Source organism: Chaetodon auriga (assembly GCF_051107435.1).
Source record: "Chaetodon auriga isolate fChaAug3 chromosome 23 unlocalized genomic scaffold, fChaAug3.hap1 SUPER_23_unloc_1, whole genome shotgun sequence".
NCBI classification, from domain to species: Eukaryota; Metazoa; Chordata; class Actinopteri; order Chaetodontiformes; family Chaetodontidae; genus Chaetodon; species Chaetodon auriga.
Genome location: NW_027481911.1, coordinates 384,354 through 396,980, shown reverse-complemented (window position 1 = coordinate 396,980; position 12,627 = coordinate 384,354). Strand labels below are relative to the sequence as shown.

At 39.3% G+C, this 12,627-nt stretch overlaps 2 protein-coding genes across 9 annotated transcripts in view; both read left to right on the top strand.

Moving 5' to 3' along the window:
* Nucleotides 1-12,627, top strand: part of LOC143317615 (uncharacterized) — a 238,911-nt gene that overhangs the window by 40,037 nt on the left and 186,247 nt on the right. The window lies entirely within an intron of this gene.
* Nucleotides 1-12,627, top strand: part of LOC143317620 (uncharacterized) — a 176,513-nt gene that overhangs the window by 4,213 nt on the left and 159,673 nt on the right. The window contains exons 4-10 of one of the 8 annotated variants that reach the window (XM_076725719.1): nt 697-772; nt 2,379-2,462; nt 3,182-3,281; nt 3,971-4,062; nt 5,895-5,957; nt 6,178-6,417; nt 6,518-6,793. In XM_076725719.1, coding sequence (XP_076581834.1) covers nt 697-772; nt 2,379-2,462; nt 3,182-3,205 — 184 coding nt within the window. In that variant the 3' untranslated portion in view covers nt 3,206-3,281; nt 3,971-4,062; nt 5,895-5,957; nt 6,178-6,417; nt 6,518-6,793. Of the gene's footprint in view, nt 1-696; nt 773-2,378; nt 2,463-3,181; nt 4,063-5,894; nt 5,958-6,177; nt 6,418-6,517; nt 6,794-12,627 lie in introns of those variants that run through there. The other 7 variants (XM_076725715.1, XM_076725716.1, XM_076725718.1 and 4 more) reach the window with 7 other exon arrangements.

Here is a 12,627-nt window from a genome sequence, read left to right as displayed (position 1 = left end):
ACTCCTCGTCATCATGCAGCATTTCCTGGACGTTGCCCGGCGGGTCATGGGAATAACGCCGCCGGATCGCTAGTTGGCATCATTTATGATCAGAACTACGACGGTATCTGATCTGATCTACATCTTCAGTGCATGAATCATGCATCATGGGTACAGCTGTCAGATGTCAATGCACATGCAATGCACAACCCTTATTTCTGCAGGAATGTGTACAATCCTGCATGCACAATTCTGCATGCACAGTCCTGCATTGCATTGCACAATCCTGCATGCACAATCCTTCATGTACAGCCCTTATTTCTGCAATGCAATGCAGGTGCAATGCACAATCCTGCACAAAAAACAAAACAAAAACAAAAAGGGTTAGGGTGTGGAAACTGAATCCCACCCCCAGAGTAACAGGGGAGCGGAGGTGCACGGTCCTTCCTCCAGTAAACTGCACCCCCACGATCCCAAGAATGGCCCTGATGGCCATCAAAACGTGTGCGCGGTCTGGCAAAATCCATCAGAGTCCTGATTGTGACTCATGACTGTTTTTTATTGTGTGGGTCTATATGTTTTTAATGTGTTTTTTTTTTTTTTTTTAACTGTTTTAACTATAGAAATGAAAACAATTGTTTTTAGAAAAAGATGAAAAAAAATGAATGAAAAATAAAATGAAATTTTAAATGTTAAATTATTATTATTTATCAATAGAAATGTGCCCTCGCGCGACGTTTCAACCCTACCGGGTCTTCTTCAGGCTAAGGCACAAACGAAAACAAATGAAAAGGTGAGCATGTGAAAGCTACAGTGCTTGCAGACTGGCTGTATTTATAGGCTGTTCAGGTAAGTTTCATTTTTGCTTTTTCCAATGTGTTTTTAAAGCCCTTATGTGTATAGTAATAGATGAAAAATGTGAAATTTTCAATGAATTGTTTTTTTAATACTATGTGTGCATATTATGAAATTGTCATTATGAAATCATGAAAGAATCGAATTATTTATGTATTTATGTGGTATGTGAAGTAATAAGATGTTTTTTCTTCCCAATATATTTTGTGATTTTTTTTTTTTTTTTTTTTTTTTTTTTTTTCTCAATATAGGAAGGGGAGAGGGTAATAGGGAGGGGGCTGGGGGGGGGGTTAGGTATGGGGAGGGGGAAAGGTTGAGGTTAGGGACGAGGAGGGGGTTGGGGTTAGGATAGGGTAGGGTCAGGGTAAGGAAAGGGGGTTACGAACCGGTGCCCCCTCACGGGGGACCGGAAAGGCAAGGGCCATCCCCTGGGGTCCCAACCCCCGTTGACCCCAGGACCGTGTTTCATAAACATAGTTTGGGGGGAGGCGTTGCCGCCTCCTGCACTGGACCTCCGTCCACTCATTCTGAGCTCCGTAGCTCATCTCAAAGTGTGTTTTTTAATATATAAAAGAATCAAAATGAAATGAATTGTATCTCAATTTAAATTGTCAACTGTATTTTTAAATTATTTACTATTCAAATGAAAAAGAATGAAAATAAAATACAATGGTTTTATTTTTTAAAATTTAAACTTTTTTTTTAAAAAAAAGTATTTATTGATCAAAGTAGAATTAAAATGAAATAAAAATCAAGAAAGTTTAAATTACAAAAACCAATCCAAAAAACTCCCTGAAAACAAAATGTGTGCCTACGCGCGACGTTTCGCCGTGGTCCGGCTTCTTCAGGTGGCACACGTGAATGAATGTATGGCGATTGGCCGTAACTGAGAGATGTTGTCTCTTCCAAAGTCAGAGCTGAAATGAGAGGGCTCTGCTGGAGCACCTCTATTTATCCCCTCCCACTTCCTTAAGTTTCACTTTTGTTTTTTTCTACTTTCTCTATTTTAACCCCATAAATACCCAATGTTTTTGGCTTTTTAAATAAAAATAAATAGTATATAACCCTAATAATACATTTTAATGTATTAAATGGAAATTTAAACTTATTTATTTGATAATGTAGCTGTTATTTATGAATGGTGGCAGTGCTGAGCTCCATGGATGCAATGCACATCGCTGCGTGTTCTTCTACGCAGAGGGCAATAGTGAGTGTTCAATTTTAATTATAGAGAGATCAGCCAAAAAAAAAAAATTAAATTTGAAAAAATCGAATTTGACCTTGTTTTAAATATTCTTTTGTTTTTCTTGCTATTTTATTGTTGAACAGTTTGGAATTGATTAAAGCATAATTAAAAGCTTTTAAAACAACTAAATGTATCAATTAAGGTCAAAATTGAAATAAGCTTCTATTTTGGGCTCATATATTTTCCAACTCCTTTTTTTTTTTTGGTTTATTGTGTTCAAAATTTCAAATTAATTGCAATCATTAATACATTCATTGTCACAGCCCTAGTAATTTGAAACTTTTACATTTTTTTCTAGACCGATGTGCCATCTCCTCCCTACCCTGGTGAGGAAAATCTGGTGCAGCAACCACAAGCTTCTGTTTTGGTTGTAAAGACGGGGGTATGTTTTATACTTAACACTGTACATGACTATAGATATTGAGTAAGAACGGCTATAATGACCGATTGATGTTTTCTGTTTTTAGAGCTGCTGTAAAATGGGCAAGATGGAGATTTGTCTCACTGTTGCTTTTGTCACAGTGTCTGTGACTGTGATAGTTTCCTTTCTCATTTACCTGTTCCTGCACTATTTGAAGGACAAAGAAGTTTAAATAAAAAAAAAATCACCTGGAGGAGATTAATTATTCTGTGATTGATTACACTATTTTGTCACATAAAGTGTCACACTCGCTCCTGCTCCATCCAGAAATAATAGCCCACACCAACCGCCACCTCACTCCTGCCCACCCCGTCCACAGTTATAATTGGTGATTCAATCACCAGAAACCTCCGGGTTTTTAACGCAGTCACGCATTGTTGCCCAAGAGCCACAGTCCCAGTTATCCTGAATAAATTGCCGAGTCTGCTGCGCTCATTGCCGTTGTCCATTAAACGAGTTATAATCCACGTTGGAACAAACGACACAGCTCGGCGGGAGTCTGAGCAGACCAAGAATGATTTCAAAGATCTTTTTAGCCTTTTAAACTCCTGTGGAAAGTCTATTTTTATATCCAGTCCGATCCCAACTGTGGCCCCTGGAGCAGAGCGCTTCAGCAGAATTCTCACGCTAGGCTTCATTGACAACTTTAATCTATTCTGGAACCGCTTCTCTCTTTTCAGGCCCGACGGAGTCCATCTAAATAGGCTGGGTAGCTGTATGCTAGCGGCTAATTTGCAACACGCCCCACTATCTGCTGCCTTACGTGATTGACTGTATAAGGTAAGCCCCTCTCTCACACCTGAATCAGTAGCTCCTCTCTCTTCGTCACCGGTTCCCCCTCAGGTCACTGTCCAGACTGCACACAGTACTAACTCCCTCTGTTGGCATCCCTTGCTATACAGACCATTATAACAAACAGAGCTTCCTGTCCTCAGCACAAAGGTGGTTAGTTTTTTGACCATCTTTAGATCAGAGAAGTGTTAAAGGAGTCGCCAGAGTTGACAGAGGCTGATGAGAAGCTGTATTTAACCTCAGAAAACATTTGTGGAAGGCTGAGGAAACTGTGTTTGAATCTCTCAGACTTCTACAGGAAGGATTGCTGGAATTGAGGTACTGTGGGAAAACATTACACAGCATACAATATGTTATTTTATCATTACAAATACTACTTGTGGTTGACAATAGACAAAGATAACATCAAAATGAGTAATCCTTCCAATCTTTGCATTATAGTCACTTACACATGTATATTTTCCAAATATGGAATAAAAACCACTACTATTTCCAAGTATAAAGTCTAAAGTTCTACATACTTCAAGTATTGAATATTAATAACTAATGGTTCCAAGTTTAGCATCCACAGCCATTTATTCGAGTTTTGAAAATCAATCACTAATGCTTCCAGGAAATCTATCTATAGACTTCATTGACAACTTTAATCTATTCTGGAACCGCTTCTCTCTTTTCAGGCCCGACGGAGTCCATCCAAATAGGCTGGGTAGCCCTAAGTTAGCGACAACACGCCGCTCTATCTGCTACCTTACGTGATTGACTGTATAAGGTAAGCCCCTCTCTCACACCTGAATCAGTAACTCCTCTCTCTTCGTCAGCGGTTCCCCCTCAGGTCACTGTCCAGACTGCACACAGTACTAACTCCCTCTGTCGGCATTCCTTGCTATACAGACCATTATAACAAACAGAGCTTCCTGTCCACAGCACAAAGGTGGTTAGTGCACTAGAAATCTACGCTGGCTGACAGTTATTCTAAACAGGCTATAGTTCACCCCCTGCTTAAAAAAACAAACCTAGACCCATCCTTGCCAGAGAACTATAGACCTATATCAAAACTTCCTTTCATCTCCAAAGTCTTAGAAAAGGTTATTCAAGAACAGTTACTTCGTGTTCTTGATTTGCACAATATAGCCGACAAATTCCAATCAGGATTCCGCAAACTCCACTCCACTGAAACAGCTCTTCTTAAGGTCTCTAATGACATTTTAATGGCTGCTGATACTGGTCACTGTTCTGTTTTGATTTTATTAGATCTTAGCGCAGCATTTGATACTGTGGACCACCACATTTTAATTCACAGGCTAAAACACCTAGTGGGCATTTCAGGTATTGCATTAGAGTGGTTTAAATCATACTTGGCTGATAGAACACTCTCTGTCTCTGCTAACGGTTTTACTTGAGACGCTGCTGTGCTGGCATGTGGTGTTCCTCAAGGCTCAGTCTTGGGACCAATTTTATTCTCTATTTATATGCTTCCACTCAGTCTAATTATTAGTTCTTTCCCTAACATCTCCTACCATCTGTATGCTGATGACATTCAGCTATACTTCTCATTTAAACCTGCTGAGATTGACAACCTATCTATGTTAAATGACTGTTTATGGGAAATTAGGCAATGGATGGCAAATAACTTGCTTCAGCTGAATGATGATAAGACTGAGGTCATGATCTTTGCCCCTGATAAATTTCAAGTCCCTATTAACGAGAAACTTGGTGCCCTATCCCGTTCTACTTGCTCCAACATACGAAACCTTGGTGTAATTTTTGACCAGTCAATGAGCTTTGACAGTCACATTAAGGCACTGACTAAATCTAGTTTCTTTCATTTAAGAAACATAGCTAAATTAAGGTCTGTTGTCTCAATAGAAGATTTGGAGAAATTAATTCATGCGTTTATTTCCTCACGTTTAGACTACTGTAAGTCCCTTTTTACCTGCCTCAACAGATCCTCAATTCAGCGTCTACAATTGGTTCAAAATGCTGCTGCTAAGCTTTTAACCCAGTCTAGTAAATGGCCTCACATCACCCCTATTTTAACTGAACTGCATTGGCTACCAGTCAAATTTAGAATTCAATTTAAAATCATAGTGCTTACTTACAGAGCCCGACACGGCCAGGCCCCAAAATATATCAGGAACTTCCTGCACCCTTACACCACGGGCCAAGCATTAAGATCATCTAACACGGGTCTGCTAAGTGTTCCTCGGACCAATTTCAAAACTCGTGGTGATCGTACTTTTGAATGTGCAGCTCCAAAACTCTGGAACAGCCTTCCAGCTACGTTGAGATGTATTGACTCTGTGGAAAGCTTTAAAAAACACTTAAATCCCACTTGTTCAGACAGGCGTTTGGATAACTTCTGACATTTTACATCCCTCTCAATGCTGCTTGTATGACTGCATATTTCATGTGTTTTTTATGTACATATGTATTTTATTTTATTCTATTCATTTATTTTCTGGTGCTATATATGATTGTATGTTTATATGACTGTTGTATGCATACACATTATATTTTAATGTTGTGTAACTGTAAAGCACTTTGTGACCGGTGTCTGTGAAAAGTGCTATATAAATAAACTTTGCTTGCTTGCTTGTTTAGTCTTCACAGAGTTCCAGTTGTCTGGAAATTAAAGAGGAAACCCGAGAGGAACTAGGCTCACCAGTAAGGACACAAGTTATAGTACCCCCCCCCACCCCACACACACACACACACACACACACACACAAACATAAACACACACTGCTTTCACAATATGTGAAATATCTCTCTTCTTTTAAAAGTACTCTGAAAATTCTGAAAGAAATGTGAGTAAAACAAGAGTATTAAACAGAAGACACGTATCTATTGCCAGTTTAAATGTGTGGCATTTTTTTATTTTAAGGAGCCTACTAAGTACTGGAATTTCCCCCCACGGGACCAATAAAGGAATGTTGAAGTACCAGGAACCTTGTAAGGACAAGCAACCTGTCTAAATGCTCGGTATGTAACAGCTCTGTAATGTAATGTATGTAATGTTGTGTTTTTTTAAAAGAAACTAAAATTCAAAATGGCAGCATTTAGAGGTGAGAGGGTCCTTATCCAGATCGCTGACTGGCATCTGACAGAAGTTCCTCATTACCATGTAAGACCATCATCCTAAGTTCTTAATTTTCTTGTTGTGTGTGCTGTATTTTAGACTCATTATGTAATTTGACAATAAAAAATTCTATATTCTACTCCAGCCCCTTGATGACGTGGGCCCTCCTCCTTATCCTGGTGAAAACAACAGGGTGGTGCAAACACAAGCAGCAGCTGCTGTTGTTGTAAAGGCAGGGATATGTGTTATACTTAGCAATGTCCATGACTCTAGATTGTTAGTAAGGATGGCCTGAATGACTGATTGATGTTTTCTTTTTGTCATGCTGCTGTAAACCTGACAAGATGGAGATCTGTCTTATGACTACTTTGGCGATAGTGGCCATCCTGACTTTTGTTCTCGCATTATTTCTCTTTATCATGTTGATGCTGCAGTGAAATAAATGTTATTGTTCAAACCCACTAATTGTCATGCTTAATTAGGTAAAGTCCTGTATAGATATTTTCAAGTATTAAGGTAACAAATGACACAAAATGGGAAGAATAAGCAAATCAAAAGCCTGACTCACCAATCCCAAGAATGTGATAATTATAGTCTTGATTCAAAAGACTGAATCTCTCATTTCAAGAAAAAGGTTGTTATATTTAATGCCCGGGACACACTGCCTGCGTGTGCAGTGCGTGTGCGTTCTGCATCTCATCTAGAGATTTAGAGAGTCTCGCCTATTTTTTTCTGCGAGACGTGTGTGTGTATCTGCAAAATAGCCTGAAAATTATCTGTTTATATTCATATTGACATAATACCATCAAGATTAAACAGAATCCCTTCATTTGTTAACAAGGCTTTTATTTATTCTATTATTTATGATGCTTATCAAAGGCAAACTCAATGTACAAAGACAGGACTGGCAGGCAGAGCCACGCAGCAGCAGCGCAGCAGACGCACTGCATGTGTGAACGCCACACGCGTGCGAGCCGCAGCAGTAGAGGTAACGCCACGAACACGCACTGCTCACACAGGCAGTGAGTCCCAGGCTTAAGAATACTTGTTTTATGTTCATGTTTTCTGCAAAAAGTCTTATTCCAAATGAGTGACATTTTATACTATCTCCAGTTCCCAGAATACAGTATGAAAGTGAGTATTAATTTTTGATTCCAGCAATGTTAATTAGATTTGGTATTCCAAGTTTGCATTCTCTTCTACTTAATAATAAAAATAATAAAGAATTTTTTTTAGTACTTTTTAGACAATATTATATTCACTAAAAAAAAAAGTCTTATCCCAAATAATCCCAATAATACAGTATGCAAATAAGTATTAATTGTTAATTACAGCAATCAATGTTAAAAATGAGGATCGGTATTCCAAAATTTCAATCTCTTATACTTAAATATTTCCAAAACGAGCACATGCCAATCACATTTGTGATTGGTTGCCAATGGTCCAATGAGAAATGAGCTGGTTGAGAGTATAAATACAGCCTCCAGGAAATATCTTCACAAATGACAAGCAGCCGATGGTCATGAGATGAAGGTAAGATGCAATTACAAAAATAAAGTGAAAATGACTAATCCTTCTAATCATTGCATTGTCACAAAGCCAGTCAAGTTTTAGCATTTTCAATAAACTGAATATTAATCACTAATTCTTAACAAGGGTTAGCTGTCACAGTCCAGCATAGCACTTACCTGTGCTGCAGCTCTTCAGCCACGCCCCATACCTGCCTATCTGCACACCTCGCCGATGAGAGTCATCAGGAGGGTATTTAAGCCACGCTGTCATTCTTCCCAGTTGCCTGATTGTCTTTGCGCCATGCCAGACTCTCCAGCGTTCTTGTCCAGACTGATCTCCAGTGTCCGACCTCGCCTGTTCCTGACTACTCCTTCTGTCCTAGCCCTGTGTCTGTGGGTGTGCAGATCTTACCGCCTCGGTGGTTTCAACCACGCCGAAATCTGTCCGTGATTTCCGTGTTCGATCCGCTCTCCTCACACTAACTCCCTCTGAGCCGGCTCTCTGCTCAGTACGGCACATTGTTGCTCCGGTTGTCCGTTTCCCTGTATTCCCTGTAAATCGGCCGGTACTGCAATTGGGTCCTCCACTAGCTCGTTACAGTTAGCAACATAAGTACCATATTTCATATGTTAACTATCGAGCGCTAAGTCTTCTAAGTTTGGCATCCCAAGTAATATATTACAAATAATGAATATTGAGTGCTAATTCTTAGCAGTTTAGCATTCTTACTTCCAAATAATGAATATTGAGCACTAAACATCACTTTACAAGTTTAGCATTCTAAGTAATATATTGCAAATAATTAATATTGAGCAGTAATTGTTAACAAGGGGAGAGGGTCCCTGTCCGGTCAGTTTCTGGAAAATGCAGGATGATCTTGTTTTCCTGGTAAGACGAACATCTTGAGTTTTTCATTTTCATGTTTAAGCGTGCTTCATTTTAGACTCATTAAAAGTTGAGTATGCAAGGTTGGAGAAACCAGCCAGAGAAGCTAGATTTTGTCTCAGTGACATGAAAACACCTAACATTATCATAATGAACGAGGAGTTGGCAATTGAACAGTAAGTTTTTCTGTTGTTATTTCTGGCTCACACTAGGATCTCGGCTGTGAGCAGACTTTGTTATTGTTGTTATTGTGTCACGGTGCACTCGCTCTCACTCTCTGAGTTTCGATAGTAGGGTCGGGTGACGTGGGTCACGATAAAATACAAAGATAAAATACAAGTGACTAAACCTTCCAATCTTTGCATTTTAGTAACTAGCCTTTCCAGGTTTAGGCTCTTAAGGTATGTATTCCAAATATTGAATCGAAATCACTACTGTTTCCAAGTTTAGAGTCCAAAAATCTACATGCTCCAAATACTGAAAATGAATCACTAATTTTTCAAAGTTTGCATCGAAAGCAATACATTCCATGTTGAGTATTGTTTATTAATGCTTCCAAGTTTAGCATCCAAAACAATATATTCCAAGTATTGAATATTGATTACTATTGCTTACAGGTTAACCATCCAAAGCAATGTATTCCAAGTATTCAATGTTAATCACTAATGCTTCCTCGTTTAGCATCCAAAGTACTATATTCCAAATGTTGAGTATTAATCACTTATGCTTCCAATTTTTCCATCCAAAGCAGTAAATTCCAAATATTAAGTTTAAATCAGTAAATCTTCCACGTTCAGCATCAAAACTTCTATGCCTTCCAGATAGTCCATAATAATTGCTAATGCTTCCAAGATATGTAGTTATTGCCTGTTTGAGTATGTGGCCTTATCTATCGTCTAGTTGCTATGGCAACTAAGTGGATGCCTTTCAACACTTACCCATGAAGTCTTCTTGCTGCCTTTGTCCTGTAGCATGGGGTAGTACTGTACTATTCTCTTGGCCATAGCTGTAGCCTCTGGTTTTGATGGGTATCTGTCTGATTCTCCATCACCTTCGGCCCTGAGGATTGCAATCATACTGGTCATGGTGTTCCGGATGAGTTTGACATTTCAAAGTTGCCCTCCTCGCCTTTTTTTTTTTGCCGACTCAAAGTATTGTTTTCGGACTTGTTCAAGTTCAGAGTCGGTGTGCAACACATATTCTGGGAAGGACAACTTGACAAACTTTTCTGGGGTCATGCACTTTGCAGGATACTCTTTCACAGTGGTGGTCTGTGGCAAGGGTGACTCATTAAAAGAAGTAATACTGTCCTTTGAGTGAGAGTCTTCTCTGCCAGATTCCTGTAAAATCAAAAACCAACAAATAAAAAATACAACCAAATGGTAACGGCAACATTTCATTGTTAATTGTGTACATTAAGACTGAGGTTCCATTTGTTAGCCTCATTCAGAAACTGACCTCATCCAAATCATCATGGCAGGCACGCCAGACTGCTTTTCTCTGAAAGAAGTTTTCTGGGCCTGGGAAAAGATCCCGCAGGTCTTCACGAGACAGGGTGCCCATCATTTCCTCACTGACGTTTGCAGCTGTGAACATTTTAGAATGAATGAAAAGTTGAATTATTGCGCTGCAGTGATCAGGGGGCGCCCAAAAAAGTTCTTCCAGACATTTGTACAAGAAAGAAAGAACATATCGTAATGGGCAGAAACATTTTCACATTAAGCATACAATACATTGCATTTGTACATCTATAATATCTTGAATTAGACCTTCACAACTTTGCTTTTCGGTCTGATTTCAGTTACACACGTTAATATACATAAGCAATTATTTTACATGCACACATTTTATTTAAAACAACACACTGTGAAAAAATATTTAAGAACAACAAGTTTTTGATAACATCTGGTCTTTATTTGATCCAAAGCTCAATCTACGTTAACCTTAGCCTTCAAAGTCGATTTAGCAATGTCATCTAGTTGGTCCATGTTCGTAACCTAGCTAATGATAGCAAGCTAGCTTTGAGCTCCCCTCGCCAGTTGGATCAGTCTGGCAGCAAAACATCACAATACATACTTAACACTTTTTTAAAAACACTTATAACGTTAAAAACTATATGGTATTTTCACCCAAAGTTGTGAAAATCGTATTAATGTACTTACAATTGTGCACGGCTTCAACCCCCTCGGTACTATGCGCACTTACTGCGTTTCACTAACGGCCGACATGCAACGCGGTGGTAGTCTCAGGTTAATGATGTCATAATCCGTCGACGGAGTTGTAGTTCGTAGATCGTTAGCGTTTAACTTAGAAAATTAAATTCAGGCTTAAAGATAGTGACAGTCGTGTTGCACAGTAAGGAATGTCATGATAAACAAAATGTGTAACTGTCATAAATGTCTGTTGGCCTCCAAATTTATTTCCGCGAAATTCAACAAACCTGCGGTCTGCCTACAAAAATACGTCATCACTGCGGCGCGGCGGTGCTGAGGTATTTAAACAAGAAATGAAACAAGCGGGCGATAAATGTGCTGCTGCTTATTTGTAAGACAACTTGGAGACCTGTACTACCACTCGAGACAGCTGGGCCCCTAAAGATAAGCTGAGCTTCGGCAAGTATTGCATTTAACTTTTGTGTACATACGTATAATGTTATCGTCCTTTGGGGTGTACCACGAAGCGTGATGGTGATGATAAATTATTAATGCGATTTAAGCACGTGATGTTCATTGCTGACTGTAACTCATCCTTAAAAAAAAAATAGAAAAACTTGTCTTCCTTTCATCAATGCAGCTGTTTTCTGATATAAACTGGTGATTTTCCAATAAAATGCATTTACTTGAATCCAGTGAAGTTTATCTCTTAAATCAAGATTATGTATCTTCGACAAATGACACCTCAGCTTGAAAAATGCATGAAATGTTAAATGAAGCTTGTTTCTTGTAAAATACAAGTAGCAGTGACTGTCTGTCACATTGTTACTCGATGCTTTGCACTTTTCTGGCACCATAAGAAAAGTTCATATGATGCACAACCTAGCCCAATTCCCATCGATGATGCGTTGCGTGTTTCTGGCACCATAACCAAGGTGCAATGTGCAGAAGAATTACAGCCAAAGCACTGCGAACAAAAAACATCCAGTTTGCTGACCAGAAACATGAGTTCAACAAGCATTCCTCCAAGATTAGCGTGTGCTCTCAGTTCATATATGATGCACAGCTCAACCAAGCTCCATGTTTGATGCATTTCACCTTTCTGCATGGCACCATAAGAAAGGTGGAATGTGCAGTAGCTGTTGTTCCATTAGGTAAAAAAAAAAAATTAGAGCGTTCAAAGCAGGTCCGGTCGCCTGAATACCGCAGCAAGGAATAATGGAATACGACTCCGGTTCTACACATGATGCATAACAAGACTGCATAGCCCAGTCTACTCCCATGATACATTGCACCTTTCCAGCACCATAAGAAAGGTGGAGGAAAATCATGGAGCAGTCATGACCAACGCGGAGATCTCTAAGTGGCTCGGGAAGCGGTGGAAAATGTTAAAGGCTGAGACCGCATTGTACCTTTCTGGCACCATAACAAAAATGCAATGTGCAGGAGGTTTAGAGCACTACCTATGATGCGTTGTACCTTTGAGGTTGTCAAATAGATAGCCATCCATTTGATAGCCAGAGCGGGAACAAAGAAAAAAAAGAAAAAGGAGGATGACGTTCTAGTTGTACGTGGCTTTGAAAGAGGACTTGAGCCAGAGAAGATAATTGGAGCAACTGACTCATGTGGAGACCTAATGTTTCTTAAGAAGTGCTTAGACTCAGAGGAGACTGATCATAAGTGCCCAAAGATAGTTATAGCCTGG